This window comes from Brassica napus, chromosome A5 (genome assembly GCF_020379485.1).
Source record: "Brassica napus cultivar Da-Ae chromosome A5, Da-Ae, whole genome shotgun sequence".
Classification (NCBI taxonomy): domain Eukaryota; kingdom Viridiplantae; phylum Streptophyta; class Magnoliopsida; order Brassicales; family Brassicaceae; genus Brassica; species Brassica napus.
In genome coordinates this window covers 22,114,872-22,130,973 of record NC_063438.1, presented here as the reverse complement: position 1 = coordinate 22,130,973, position 16,102 = coordinate 22,114,872, and the positions used below count along the sequence as shown (strand labels likewise).

At 35.4% G+C, this 16,102-nt stretch overlaps 3 protein-coding genes across 3 annotated transcripts; 2 read left to right on the top strand and 1 right to left on the bottom strand.

Annotated features, from left to right (window-relative positions):
* Positions 1-73: 73 nt before the first annotated feature.
* On the bottom strand, positions 74-2,583 carry LOC125608979 (2-oxoglutarate and iron-dependent oxygenase domain-containing protein CP2-like). The gene is made up of 10 exons (XM_048779657.1): positions 2,446-2,583; positions 2,055-2,357; positions 1,789-1,836; positions 1,514-1,690; positions 1,275-1,425; positions 1,080-1,166; positions 875-999; positions 671-789; positions 453-564; positions 74-372 (listed from the first exon to the last, which is right to left on the bottom strand). Exons 2-10 carry the CDS (start codon positions 2,328-2,330, stop codon positions 337-339), a joined length of 1,131 nt encoding a protein of 376 aa, XP_048635614.1. The 5' UTR covers positions 2,331-2,357; positions 2,446-2,583; the 3' UTR covers positions 74-336.
* Positions 2,584-10,534: 7,951 nt separating this feature from the next.
* Positions 10,535-11,941, top strand: LOC125608980. Its single transcript, XM_048779658.1, has 2 exons — positions 10,535-10,898; positions 11,254-11,941. Exons 1-2 carry the CDS (start codon positions 10,734-10,736, stop codon positions 11,821-11,823), a joined length of 735 nt encoding a protein of 244 aa, XP_048635615.1. The 5' UTR covers positions 10,535-10,733; the 3' UTR covers positions 11,824-11,941.
* Positions 11,942-12,115: 174 nt separating this feature from the next.
* Positions 12,116-15,190, top strand: LOC111216077 (probable lipid phosphate phosphatase 4). Its single transcript, XM_022720363.2, has 7 exons — positions 12,116-13,112; positions 13,372-13,609; positions 13,699-13,786; positions 13,915-14,024; positions 14,367-14,460; positions 14,545-14,793; positions 14,872-15,190. The coding sequence occupies exons 2-7, from the start codon at positions 13,394-13,396 to the stop codon at positions 15,030-15,032; spliced, it is 918 nt and encodes a 305-aa protein (XP_022576084.1). The 5' UTR covers positions 12,116-13,112; positions 13,372-13,393; the 3' UTR covers positions 15,033-15,190.
* Positions 15,191-16,102: the final 912 nt, after the last annotated feature.

The window sequence follows — 16,102 nt, the reverse complement described above, 5'->3', positions numbered from 1 at the left end:
TAGTAACGAGCTAAATCAACTCTGGAGTATTTAGAGAACAGCAACACCAAATAGTATTAGAGAACACTAATTCTTTAAACGGTTCCTTATGCTAAAAAGTATCAGAAAACGATACAACTTGTTGTGGAAAAGGTGAAACTGAGACTAGATTTCATGTACATAGTTATCAAAGAGTCCAGAAAAGATAAAACCGAAAGCCATTTACCTTAAATGATTTTCTACAAAGGCTCAAGTTTTAAGCCACCTTAAAAAATGAGCAATACTAACAAGGCTTGTTCCCAAGTTCTAAAGTCATCCAATCTAAGTTATTGCTTATTTATCTTACTAGCTGTTTCTTCAAGCCTGAGGTGCACGCACTGCTTTAACATATTTCTGCAATAGCACCAAAGAGCAAAAGAATTAGCTAACCTTACAAGAGACAGCAAACATGCTTGATCAATCAAATGCTTTACCTTTCTTATAGCGTCAAACGTCCGTGCTTTCTCCTCTCTCTTTTCACAAGAGCACTCTCCACACCAGCTGGAGAAGTCCTTCTGAAGTCTTTTAAGCTCTCTAAACGAAGAGCTGAGTGGAACAAGAAGGAAAAGTTTGATAAGAAAACAAGTGACTATTCGAAAGAAGTTCCATGTCAGATCAGTCAAGAGGCAAGTTTTTCGATTTGTATACATACCTTCTGCACCATAGAAGCATGTTGACCCTGTGTCCAGATGTTGTAGCTCTGGCACCATGGCGGTGGCGTCCACGGTGAAGTACAGCTTGCCCCGGTACATGACAATAATCAAATATCTCCTGATTTCGTAAGAAAACAGTTGTTTCAATTAGCCATCAGACAGTTATACGAGAAGAAAGCAACTCAAAAAAAAAAGAGTAATACATCTGACTTAGTCGCTGTGTTAACATGTTTCTCACACCGTGTGCCTCTGAAAAACAACTCCCCTCCCACAAATTGGTTACCCAAACAAACGTTCAGAGTTACTTCTGAATCATCCACATGAAAGCCTGCAAATTTTTATAAGAACTGCTTATATTCCACTGAATTTAATAAGGATATTTGAAAAATTCTGTAGGAGAGGACTCACCTAAATCAACATCCCTATCTTTACCATACTCAACAACAAACCCATGGTGAGAGTCCAGAGATGCTCCACCAACATCATTGAAGAATACTACAAAACAAAAGATAGTAAGTAAGCTTTTTAGCCCCAACACAGTAACATAACTAACTGCCTTCTTAACTATAGTCTAATGTAATGGATTTCAGTTATATATATTACCTTTTGAAATGGGACGTATGAAACACTCCATGAGTTTGTCAAGCATGGTATCAAGGCCAAAGTCGTCAAGCACAGCACCGTATTTATTCATAGTGTTTGGTCTCATGATTCTGAATTTTGTCTCAGCCACCCACTTTTCAAAATTGTCTATCTGCTTCGTCAAACAGTAGTAGCACATTAACAAAATAGCATAAAAGGGTACAGAGAAATTAAAAAAAGAATGATGCATTGCACATTACCTCGGCTAGCATCATCTCGCAGAAGCTAGGAAGGAGCATGTCAAAGACAAAAACACCAGGAGAAGCTTCAGATATGATGCTTCTGAAACTATCCTCTGTGTTCTCATTAATCGCCTTTAGGAAAGAGGGAACGAAACATAGTCTGGGAACTAGATTATACAGCTCCCTGTGAAGTGGCTGCAGGTGACAAGAAAAAAACATTTCAAACTACTCGCTGATGATTGGTTCAGCGAGATAAGGAACACAGTGAAGATAAATAAAAAAAGGATCCACACCTGATAGTTTGATACTATCTTACTCCTATAGTCACTGTGCTTCTGAGCCTGGGGGAAAAGAAAAAAGAACCCACTTTGTTAAACCATAATCGACATGAAAAGTCTTTATATCATCATCATCATCTAACCAGTTTGAATCAACAATGTGATGTAATAAAGGTACGAGAAACTAACACACTAATCATCAAAGAAGCCATGTGGGTCAGCTCCAAAACGATACCCATCCTCAAATTCAGACAAAAAAAGTTCAAAGCTTTGAACTTTACCTTGGACCTCTCTCCACTAGGAAGGTGACTGAGCATAATGTCAGTCATGAACCTAACTCTCTCTTCCCTGTTCGAAACCAGCATGTCCGGAGGCAAGTACTTCTCCAGGTTCTTATAAACCGGATTAGGGAAATCGAGCTGCAGATCCTCGTAATTATCTGGCCTAACCTCGTTGTTAGGGTTTATCCTCAGCTTACGGCACGAAACCGTAGCCCTCGCCGCCGCAGAAACAATCTGGTGAGAGTTGCCTCCGCTAGTTCCGTTACCGTCCACCATTAGTCTCCTGCTGACCACCTCGCCTGTCTGCTTGACGCGTTAAAAGTAAAGTAAGAAACTTTACATTCCAAAAGAGAAACCTCAGAATCTAGAAGAGAATCTGATTTGATTTGACCTTTGTTTTTGGCTTTTGGTCGATCTGGTGAGATCTCTCTGGTTTTTTGGGTTCCCGTTGAAGTTAGGGTTCTCCTGCAATGTTTGATGATTTTTTTATTACCTTTTTTTTTCTTCTCTTTTAACTACGCTCGTAACTTCCCTTCCCACGCTTTTAAAAGAGTTTAATGATTGTTCGGCCCATTTTAAGGCCCATAATATAATTACAATCCGGTTACTCAAATTTCCGGTATATTGATGGATTTTTACTGGATGTGAAACTAGACGGTTTTAGTTACTGGATTATCCGGAACTGTTATGGTCATCCTTATATGTGGGGTTCGGCTAATTTGGGGTTCGCTAATTCCAGTTTAGTTGCAGAGACAATGGCTTTACTGGTGGCAATGCAGAATGCTTGGATAGGAGGATATAGTGATATGATTTTCGAAGGGGACTCAGAAATCTTGGTTACAACGATTAATGATCATCTAACAAATCCAACCATTCAGAATCTTCTTGAAGAAATTAATAGATTGAAGAATAGGCTTTCTACAACAACATTTACTTTTGTCAAACGTAATGGAAATCAAGCCGCGCATGAAATTGTTCGCCATGGTCCAGCAAATTCTATTTTTGAAAATTGTAAAGTTTATCCACCTAAGTGGTTAACTCCAACTTTGTATTCAGATATTATGCTTTCATATTAATAAAATTTAAGTTTGTCGAAAAAAAAAAAGTTAAGACAAAAAAAAATCAAGATAAATTAGGGATTTGTATGTCTTCTTATTCTAGACAGTTTAGGACTGGAAAATCGGGATCTAAAACCGAATTTTGGTTCAAGTTCATTCAGGTTTTGGGTTTTCGGTTTCATGAATTTTAATCTCATTCGGATATTACAAAAGTGTGGATTGGATTCGGTTTGGGTTTACTCTCATTTGTTTCACGTTTAGTTATATGTTCAAGATCCGGTTGAACCAGAAATAGTTTTGGTATCATATATTAATCGGGTTATCGGTTCTAAAATATTACTTTATACTTGATAAACTTAAATACTTTTTTCAATATTTTCAATAATTTGTATATTTAGCTTTCTCATACCATATTATTGTCTTTCAAAATAATTTTGGAAGGCTCGTCTATCAATAGTACGAGATTCATCCTTGAACTATACATAATAATATCAGGCAAATCATGCATGGTTCATGACAAACCAAAGTCTTATACAAACAAAATTCATACATAGTGAAACATAAGCAAATTAAAGTTAACAAGTATCAACTCTATAAACATAAAAACACTATTTAAACTTAAAATAAAAACAACAACATTGTTTAAACTTCAAAATCAATGTTATTCATAATTGAACTTCAGATGCAATTGTCAAAACATAAAACATTAATATTGACCAAATAAATAAATATATTAGATTTAGTATTTGAGTTAATTATTCAGGTAATAAGTAATTATTTTAAATACTTAATAATATCGTAGTGGATTTTGAATACATATTAGGGATTGAGATCGGGTCTAGTACAAGTTTCTTTTTGAAATTTAGAATTTTTTGTATAAAACCTACCCAAAATACCGTAAACACAGGATCCATTCGGTATTTATGTCGGGTTCGGATCGGTTCAAATTTATTTTTATCGGGTTGCATTTCAAATTAGAAACATAAAAAATGATGATTATTTTAAAAAATTTAACCAAATTTTAGTAAGAGAGATTTATCATTTAAAAGTTTTGTTAAACAACTTAATTACATGGCTAATTTATATGAATCAATTAAAAAAATCCAAAATTATTACTTTTTGGCTGGGAATAAAAGAAGGGTGAATTTGCTTACTAACCAAATTTTGACTAGAAATTAAGAAAATAACGTTGATTTTGACGTTATTAAAAAATTAACATTTGCCCCATATTTTATCCGGTAATGCCCTTGTCATTAACAAGTATCCGGTGATAAAAGAAAAAGAGGAGACGTCTTCGTTTGGAGTAGTGGACAGGAGTGAGTCACATTTATTTACAATCACCTTATGTAAAACCAGCCACGTTAAACACTTATTTACTTCATACATTCACTATGTACAATAAAATAAATGGATAAAATAGAAAATTTCATGTGTATTTCATATCGTCAAAATAGTATAGAATTTTAATCCTACATACAACTTCTGAATAGACTTGTGAGTTAAGAATAAATTTGTTAATAACCATAAACCATATTTCAACCATACCCATAACTCCAATCACTTGATCCTAAACCAAAGTACAAAACTAGATCTAACTATAAAACCTAAATACAAATAGAATGGAAGAAAATAATTAATAGTATAGTACATCTTACTGAAATTATAAAATGATTATAATTGCATGAAAAAAAATAATGCTAACCCTAACCTTAATCTCCACTTTTAAAATACTAAACTCTAAACTCAAAATATAAACTCTAAACCCAAATATTAACTCATAATCCCTAAATATGAAAACTACCCCAACCCTAGCTCATAAATACTAAACCCTAAATCTCAAAATTTGTAACTATATATTATTTTTTATGTGCAAGATATAGTATGGATCTACTATAAATAGTATACAATGATGAAGATGTTGTCGATGACATTATTTTCGATGTATGAAGGAGAAGAAAATTGGACCGCATAGTAAACAAATCTTATTAAAATTATTTGTAATCTTTTCCAACATTTGCATGAAATGGCTTTATATTACAAACAATCAAACAAAAAGATAGAGAAGAACAAATATGAAATCTAGAAACATAGCAGATTGTTCTATTTGAAGGAAATAGTATAGAAATATGTGAAATAGAAGATAACATTTTAAATAGTATAGTATTCTAACATGAATAGCTACAATAAATAACATCTTTATATATAAAGAAGACATTGTATCACTCCTGAGGGCTCCACGTCGGATGCCACGTCTGAAATAGGGTCTCCCTCGCACTGACACGTCAGATCCGCAGCGTATCATTTAAGTGTGATCCGGGCTTGGCATTTGGGCTTCATATCATGTCCGTACGAGGCCTGACTACCACAATCTCTTCCTGGAAGAACCCTAATCATCCTCTACGCTCGCCTTCGTGAACTCCGCTCTCCTTCGATCGGCGCAGCTGCGCTCCATCTTCTGTAACGGTTCTTCGATAGTTAATGGACTTTAAACGTCTTAAATCACCACTGCGAAGCTCCCTCCTGCGCCGCACCTCTGCTGCACTTTAGTACTCTCACGATTCATTGATACTCGAATCTGACCTCATCTTTTCCAATGGCTATGGCGAAGGTTTTCTTTTCCGATCTCAAGGCTGGGCGGTGCTCATCCGTTGTGGAAGCGAGACTACTTCGATTCTAGGAGGCTAGGAATGTTAAGCGTGGTGGAGAGCTAATGTGGATGGATCTGCTCATGGTTGATGTCAAAGTAAGTTCCCCATCCTCATTAGATCTGAACGCCTTTGAATAACATTTTTTTTAGAACTGTTGATTATTCATATGTTCTTTGATCTAGAAATATACGAGACTCATTGATCTGATCTGAACGCGTTTGTATAATGTTTTTTAGAACTGTTGATTTTTTCATATGTTCTTTGATCTAGAAATATACTAGACTTACTGATCTGCTCTGGAAATAGTATAGCTGTAAAGTGATTATGCGTTTGATTAATATCTTATAGAAATGTTGATTTTCCCATATGTTATTTGTTCTAGAAATATAGTGTTACTGATTTGATCTAATATTATATGTGAGCCGCAATGTGATTATTATTATTATTATTATTATTGGTTTGGGTTGTCATTGATCATGCTGTTTACTATCTAGGTTTTGGTTCCTGCAATTTAAAGTACTGATGATCCGTTTGAGTTTATACCGTTGTAGCACTGAAATAATTTTTTAATGTGTTTCAGTCGACTGTGATGCAAGTCACGATCAGTGCTGGCCGTCTCCCACAGTTCAACAATTCGAATGACTACAGCACGACACCTGTCCCCTTTCTCTAAACTGTGCGTTCCATTGAAGCAAACTTTGTTTCGTCATCTTCTACCACAAGCTTTTCATCTTCTTCAATATCAAAACTCGATCTGTTCCTCCTACATGTCATCCTCATTAACGAGCTTCTCCGTTGAAGTCTCCCTGGCTCCTCCATCTCGAGTTCTGCTTCTCACGCCGTCTAGGACCTGTCTCGATGATGCTGCCTCTCTGACTCCACCACTGCGTCATTTCCTTTGCGAGCAATTCCATATCTCCTCTTTATCCAAAGCGACTCCATATTTCTTTTCCTTCTCTTTCTGTCACCGGCAATGGTGGTTAAGCTCCTTGGATCTGCTCTGAGGTATTTTACACAGATTTTCGTCGCCTCTTCGTTTCGTGATTGAGATTTTGATTATAATTTTAATATACTTCTCTCTTGTGTTTTCGTGTTTTTTCAGATTGGATATGGTTATATTTGATTATCAATCCTGTGTTTGAGGATCTGTTAGATTCTGATTTGATTTATCTGAACCTTCACTGATATTGACGAGAGTCTAATGTAAATTAAGTCTGTTGCTAGCCTATTTTTATATTGGTTATGAATTATAATGTTTTTGTGTGATTGATTTTGTTTGATCTCAGTGTAGATCTTTAGATTGGTTTCTTTGATTTAGGTTCTGTCATGCTTACTATTGAGTGAACAGAGCAGGAATTCCTATGCTCCAGATTGTATCTCACTTCATAAGAAAAATGGGCTTGATGCCACTGAATATGGATGCAATGGATTGTATGGTATTTGGAAGTGAGTAATCTGAATATGCAAGAAGGCTCTCCCCACTGATGTTAATATCTCAATCCATCCAATTAGACAAGCTAAGTTTACAAGTGTCTTTCTTTCTTTGTCGTTTCTATATATTCTGAGTTTATTTGCATTGCTTAAAATTATACGACTTATTAATGGCATGGTGGAAGTGCGGCTGCTCAGATTTGTCTGGCTTTGAGGTTTTTTGCTGTTGTGGTAGCAAATATAATCTGTTTGGTTCTAACATGGTTTGCATGTAACTCGGTTTTCATATAATTGCTCTGATGAAATGTGTCATGAACTTATTGTCTTGAGCTACCTTTCTAATTATTTTTAGATCACCGAAGTAACTACGGAGCAATGGATTCAGGCTCAGCAGCTTGAACAGGTCTTTAGTTTTTGCTTTAAAGTTGTCGTTCAATGCAATTGGATTTTGGAGTTGTGATAAGTAGTTTAAACCGTAGTACTCATTCATTGCCAAAGTTGATAATTTGTTTTTCCCTACTGCACCTTGGAGAATTCAGTGGTCGTACTTAAAGTCTAAAAGCTTTTACCGTAGCTTAATCATCTTATAAGTCTCTCATTACGATATCTCTATTTAGCTCATTAGTGACATCCAAGGAAAACATTTTCCCAAAGTTCAAGAAGCATTTGATGTTCATTGGGATGGAAAGAAGGCTATCTCTTTGTACAATCATATCTCACATAAGCCATGTCTCAATAAAATAGCTTCTGGGCTGCTGTTACAAGACACCACCACCAGGTTTTGTTTCAAAATCTTTACATCTCATCATGTCTATGATTTAGATCGTACCATGTCTATGATTTAGATCGTATGATAATGCATAACTAAACTTTGCTTTGATTCTTTATAGTTGCAAAGGTTCATCAAACATGAGATGGGAAGAACCGAGATCACACATGGGTAAAATATTTTATATGCTTTTTTTTTTGTTAAAATGTAAATTATATTACAGAAGTAAATGTTTGTTACAAGCTAGGTGCAGAGATCTTCGTTGGCAAAAAAAGGGAAGCTAAACGTGAAAATCAGTATGAGAAAATTGGATTAGCTATAAGTTAACCAGAATGAAAGGAGACTGGCAGACCTTTGCTGAACCTTTGTGAAGGATGGTCTGGGTAAGCCTGTCACTGTGAGAAAGGTAGTACCATGAGATTTAGCAACGCATAAGTGTAACCTGTTTTCCTCTTTTTCCAGAGAAGATAAGAATGTTCCTTGAGTGACCAGTTTTCTTAGTAAGAAACAAGATTCTTCTGCTGGAGAAAAGGAAGCCAACGATCAATTTTTAAAAAAATTTGTTTAGTTAACATTATTGTGTTGAGAAAAAAAAATTTACATTATTAATTCATATTATATGAATGATATATTTTAAATTCCATCGTAACATATTTGAAAAAAATTAAAATATGCTGAAACATAACATTGTTTGAATCCATTTTCAATATTTGATCAAACCATCCGAACAGCACTCAAAGCAAAAATAATGTTTATCATTCATCGATTGAATGTATGTCAAACATTCGATTAAAGAATCATTAGCACCATTATAAGACTTTATGTAGTTGCGTGAAAGTATTTCAATATCTTAATCTAAGGATTTTAGATCATGGATGAACTAAATATAACAAATATTTATCGTCCTAAAAAAATTAAATATTATGTATAAATGAAATGAAACAACTATAAAAAGTTAGAAATAACTTTTTATACCTAATCGTAAACGTACTTTCATATCCAAGTAAAACAAATATTTTTTAAAAAAAATCAAATGTAGCCATTATCATTTTCATCGAATTATTTAAAATGATGAGAAAAAATAACAAAACAAATAATTAAAGTCTATGTTATTTTAATTAATAATAAGTTTATAGTTTCATTACAATTTAAGATACTTTTATATTATTCATTCATTCGCTGCCCGCCCGTAGGGCGGGTTTCCCCTAGTATACTATACGATATAGTATAGTTGGTGATTCCATCTTTTTCATCTCTCTCTTTTTCAGACAAGGCGACATGCACTCACCAGTCCACCATTGTTATTCTTGACCACCAACAGAAACTTATTTGCTTGAAATTATCTTCTTGAATATGAATCGGAAATCGACTTTGCCTTGCAGCCGATGTGGTGCCGTCTTGCTCGAACCTTTCAGAATCCCAGAAACCTCCCCATTCTGTCACAGCACGAGACATGGAAATCTGTCTTCTTCTCTCACCGCCGTGATTCCAAACGGTTGCGTCGTGGATCATACATATTCACCTTTCCCTCTTAATTAATCTATCAAAATTTAGCTTTAATGATATGTGAACAAGAGAAAACCATGATCTATCTTTTACATTAACTAATTATTAATTTTAAATGGTTTTGGTTGCAGGTTGTGTCGGTTGTTTAAAAGAGCACAATTGTATTATTATAGAAAATATGTGTTGTATCGTTGTTAATTAGGTCAAAACCAAGGTTTTGAAAACCGGACCGGACCGGCCGGTCCGACCGGTTCAACCGTGAATCGGTTAACATACTGAGTCCGGGTTGAGTTAAAACCCGGATTGAAATTGAACCGTCAAAACCGATCAAAAACCGGCTAAACCGGCGATTCGGGTCAATAAATAAACCCGGTTCAGTAAATAATAAATGTAACTGCATTAATTTGTGATGTAAAAATGGTACGTTTTTATTGGATTCTAGATTCTTACCATTCCGTTTGAAATCCACAATCGTTTCTTTCCTCTTTTAATTTTTATTAACATTTGTTTCCTTCTTTTGCAAATGTAAATGTTTCTTATTTATATTTGTTTCCTTGTGTTTTCTTGTCCAAAGGAAGATTAGCCTTTGTTTTCTTCTTTTCAATTATACGCACTATATATGTTTATATCCATTGATGGTTCATTTTATTTTAACTTATATATAAAAAAATATAAAGAATAGTGGTCAGGCGCAAAACCAATAGTTAGTGATCATAAAAAAAATTATTTAATAATTATTTAATTATATGTTTATTTATTAATACTAAAATATTTCTAAGTGTATTTTCTGGTAATCACATTTCCCCACACACATATATATATATATATATATAACAAAATCTTAAAACCCGGTTGAACCAGTTGAACCGGTTCAACCAGTCACCCAGTAACAATACCGAGTCGATGTCCGATCCGGTTTAAAAACCTTGGTTTTCTTATAAAAACCGACATAGGTCCTACAAAAGCCCAATAAAATGGGGTTTTAGGCCTAAATTTGTTTGAAAACCGAAAAGATGTCGAGTCGAGAGAGAGAGAGAGGAGAGATGCAGATGCCCCCCCCCCCCCCCACCCCAATTGACCTTGGAGTTTGTTTTTTTGTTAGTGTCAACACGTGCGACCCACGTGAAAACTCTCCCTTTCCAGCTTCGTGCTTTGTCTCTTCCTGCGTCTCTCACTCTCTCGTTTTCTCTGCCAAAATCTTTTGACCAACGATCCCTGTCTCATCGGAAACATCGAGTATCTCTCTGCGGCGGAGTAGAATTTAGAAATGTGGAAGGAGGAATCGTTGGATTTAGTACTAGTGCCGGCGGGTCTCGCCGTGATGGTCGGTTACCATGTCTGGCTCGGCTACACCATTATCCACCGTCCCAAGCTCACCGCTATCTCCCTCAACGCTGAATCTCGACGACTATGGGTCTTCGCTATGATGGACGTACGTTTCTCCCTTCTCCTCTTCTTCTTTCGATACAATTGAAAACTGATAAAAGCATAGTTTGTGGATTAGCTAAAACATAGAAAAAATTGAAAAGGGTTTATGAGTAATGATCATGATGAGAACAGTAAAGGTAAATACTTTTAGCTGTTAAGTGATGTAAAGATGTGATCTCCAAAAGTTAGAATCAACTTTTGAGTACAGTTACAAAAAAAAAAGAAAAAAAAAAACTTAGAGTAGTAGACTGTGGCTTAACCTTGGAGCTAGACAATGGCTTTCACTAGAGTGATTTGTTAGTTCCTTCTAGTTGAGTTTGCTGTTTAAATTTCAGTTTTGGTCATTGTTATTTGTGCAGGATCCGATGAAAAACGGTGTATTGGCAGTACAGACAATCAGGAACAACATAATGGCATCAACCGTTTTAGCCACAACAGCAATCACTCTCTGTTCCATCATCGGCCTCTTCGTAAGCAGCACCTCCGCTTCGGAATCCACAGCGTCGCCTATGATATACGGCAACAAAAGCCCTCTCCTTGCAACCATCAAGAACTTCTCAATCCTCATCTGTTTCCTCATGGCCTTTCTCTGCAACGTCCAGTCCATCAGGTACTACGCTCACGTTAGTTTCCTTGTCACTGTGCCCGTCTCCAGAGGGGAAAAAGAGCACTGCGAGTACGTGGCTAGGAACCTGAACCGAGCTCTCTACTTCTGGTTTCTCGGGTTGAGGGCTTTCTACTTCTCATTCCCTCTATTCCTGTGGAACTTTGGTCCCATCCCCATGTTTGTGTGCTGTTGTATGATGTCTTCGATTTTGTATTTCTTGGACACGACCACTTCTTTTACTAGGCGTCTTCATAGCCAGTCGTTTAGAGAAACTGCTGAGTCGATGGACGGTGAAATCGAGTCAGTGGTTCATGCTCTCTAGATTCTTTGTGTGGGGGGTTGTTCGTTGAGTTTCAAGAGAGATATATTTGCGGAGTGTTTCTGAAATGTGATTGTTTATTTGCGTTTTCATGTAACAATGATGAGAAGATTATCATATGAAACGCTAACACTTACGCAAAACGCAAATAAACAATCGAGAATAATGCTATGGTCTGTACTCTGTAGAATATATTCTATGTAATTTTTGTGGCACTGAAGCTTATTGCAATGCCTGCTAAATGAATCAAAGATGTATCACAATGCAAGTTGGTATATGTTCTCTCAAGTCTTGCATATGACAACCTATATTGGTCTATACATGCGCAACATAAAAGCTCAAAATTACTACAACAAAACGAATCCTTAACTGCGTTCAAGTAGGGGCAAGAAAGCAAGTGCTCACTAATTAAAAATGCATAATTTAAGCAAATCCGAGATGTTTCTATTGGATGTGAGATGCATGCACCATGTAAGTATAATGCAAGTATTATGCATCGATAAAAAAGAAGTATTATGCATAGATAGATGTGACTGTATATAATTTGTGTGTAGGTAAGAGAGAAGATAATATAATCGTGGTGACAGAAGTATAGAGAGCACAAAAGAGTAGCTAGAGATGCAGCAGGCTCTTCCTGCTCTCTATATTCTGTCAAAAACTAGAAACGTTCAAGCAATCAAGCTTAATGTTACTATACAAAGAAAGAACGCATATAACCAGATTTAGTTAGGCGTTATAACATAGTAGTGGAACTGTTACAGTCTTACAGACTATTATGTTATATGCTCAAAATTTTAGAGGCTAAAAACAAATAATTTTTCTTAAGATCGTGGGAGTTATGCCCATATATCTTGTCGAAAGTATTTGAAAATTTTAATTTGAAAAATAAGAAGTTTGAAACCTAGACTCAAAGGAACCAACTTTCTATTAGGCTACCACCACTTTGCAAATAAATGAATATCTTCATTTAGGTATAGTTATTTTTGTTTTAAAGCCACATCCAATGGTGAGAAAAAAAAAGACAAAAAAACAAGGGAAAAACAAAGTAATATAATGTTCTGAAAAAAAAAACTTAATTTTGCGATAAAACATATTTATCGTCGATCTTTCCTCCCCAAAATCACAAAACCGTTCTTTATCAAAAAAAAAAAAAAAAATCACAAAACCATTCACATCTTCAGAAGTTATTGTTTCATTGATTCGTTTGTAAATTGCAACGCAACCGTAATAGAAACATTAATTAGGGTTTTTAAACCTCGATCGTCCATCGTTTCTTTTCGCATTTTTACCAGGTAACCTTTTTATTCCATCATCTTTATGTCTAATTGTTTATTCATGTATGTATGCATGATTAAATTATTTATTTTATTTTTTTCGATAAATAATTCCTTCATTGCGTTGATCGATGATATGAACAAGAAAACAAACAAAATCTAAGTATATTTTCGCTCGTTTTAGAATTTTTTATGCACAACACAATTAAAATTTAGTTCTGAAAAAAAGAAGAATAGATTGTGTATACATATGTTACAATGAAACTGCTGTTTTTAGGTCGATGTAATTAGCCTGCGAGATGGGTAAGATAACGCTTGGATCTCACACGGTAAAGAGCCATGGATGGAAAGTGGCTCGAGAACATCTAATTGACTGGATCATCCTCGTCCTCCTCGGTATCGTCATCATTGTTCTCAACATTATGGAGCCTTTTCATCGCTACATCGGGCCAGACATGTTGACCGATCTAACTTTCCCATTGTATCAGGACACCATCCCTATTTGGGCTGTCCCGGTAAGCACACTTGTTTCAAAAAAAAAGTTTATCTCACTATGCCTTTCATCACAAGAAAGCAGTGCCAATGTAGCTGATTATGTGTGTAGATTATTTGTATATTGGTTCCGATATGCATCTTCACAGTGTACTATTACTTTGGAAGAGATGTTTATGATCTTCATCACGCCATTCTCGGTAAGATCATTTCTACTTATACTGATCATGCTCAAATGTATACTTCGTGTAAAATTGGAATTTTAAACCGAAACCATACATAAATCATTGATCGGCATGATTTAGTAGTATTTGTGTGTTGTGTATAGGTATTGGATTCTCATGTCTTGTAACTGGAGTCACCACTGATTCCATCAAAAACGCGGTCGGTAGGCCACGACCTAACTTCTTCCACCGATGTTTTCCCGATGGTAAAGCGGTATAAAACATCTCCACCAATTCATTACTTCTTAATTTGGACACCAAAGAAGCCCAGCTTGTCTCATATGTCGCATAAAATTTAATGATAGGTTCATGTGTGTTAGGGGCCTCTTTGCAAATCAATAATTAGTATACATAGGATTGTTAATCAAGAGACGTAACCTTTGAGTTAGTGAGGAGCTTAATAGTGTGCAAGAAAATAAAGGAAGATAAAAGCTTAACTAGAACACGAAGAATAAAAGTTAATCTATTGATCAAATAAGATCACTGGGGCTTCTTGTATAGCTCTAATATCATAAAGTTTTTTTTCTTATATTAAACAAAAATGAAAAAAATGCAGAAATTTGATTCGGTTACTAAGGATGTTGTGTGCCACGGACTTAAAAAGATCATCAAAGAAGGTTACAAGAGTTTTCCTAGCGGTCACACTTCCTGTAAGTCTTCTAAAAACATCAAAGTCGTTAAATATAAATCAATTCCGGTTAACTAAACCGGTTAATTACGGTATAAAAATGCAGGGTCCTTCGCCGGTTTAACTTTCCTTGCATGGTACTTATCGGGGAAGATCAAAGTCTTTGACAGAAGAGGACACGTGGCAAAGCTATGCCTTGTGTTCTTACCAATACTCGTCGCAGTTCTCATCGGAATAACACGCGTCGACGACTATTGGCACCATTGGACCGACGTCTTCGCCGGTGCGATCATCGGAATATTTTTCGCTTCTTTATCTTACCTCCACTTTTTCCCTTACCCATACGACGACAATGGTAATAAACTTTTTGTTATCATGTCATTCCTTTCATGAATTGAGGTTAACGATTATAATGATTTTATAAAATTAATAGGATGGGCACCACATGCGTATTTTAGAATGTTGGCCGAGAGTAGTCGTCGTGACACAACGATGACTCGGAGCAGTTCACGAGAGATGTTGGAAAACGACGTTGAGCTTGGCTCTACCTCCATGCCGCACCACCGTAATCGAGGAAGCACTGATTCTGAATGATAATATTCCCTGTGCACATTTTAATTTATTTATGTGTATAATTTATAACTACATGATTATACATGTCTGACCTACTGGTAATTTGATACTACAGCTCAAATGTTACTTTGCCTAAAATATACATTTCAATATGTAGCATATAACTGTTGTTAACCGTGTTCTCAAAGATGTTGTTTGGTTAGCATTGGTTTAGTTTGGTTCATAATTTTCTCTCTGGGTTCTGATTTCAACGTTGGATCCGTATAAATTAAGCAAAGTGTTTCTTCCTTCAAAATATTTGTAATTTTAACCGTTTTTTTTGGTCAAACAGAGGTTCTGTGTACTCAAGTTTAGCTTCCAAAACTAATTTTTTTATCTTCCCATAATTTGGAATATCTAGCGGGCCAAGGTACAACCGACTAATCTTATAGGAGCTTGTTTACCAATATCAGACATATCTGAATGTTTGCAATGAAAACTAAATATTCATGTCGTATAACCACACAAACACGTAAATCTACGTTTGATAGTTTCAAACTCAACACATTTTCATGTCCGCCGTACCATTCTACCAAGCTTATGTGGTTAACAAAGTTGAAATACATGAAAACAAACAAAGATAACTATTTAACGTGACGTTAGTTTTAAAGGGTCTCTATTGTGCTACTTTTTTCTTTACGACATCTCTCTATTGGAGGGCCGTCTAGCAACACCGCAAGTGGAGCGGTCGAATAGGACCCAAAATATAAAAACAAAAAAGTTTAATTTTTTAAAAAAGTAGATAGATAAATTATGGTAAGAAACTTTAAAATTTTTGATATAATGTTAAATTTAGAATTTATAATTAAAAAAATTAAACAAAATTATTAAATTTTAAAATTACTTAATAAAATATACGATTAATAATTTTTTTAAATATGGTCTAAAATTAATTTGAGACGATCCTGCTCTATTGTACTACAATTAGTGCTCCATCTTCGGATAAATGAATCTTAATGAAGTGTCATGTTGGGAATCGAACGTGAAACGTCCGGTTGAAGTGAACCGGACACGGTCACCGAAAGTTATCCACATGGGTTTGGTTTTTCATT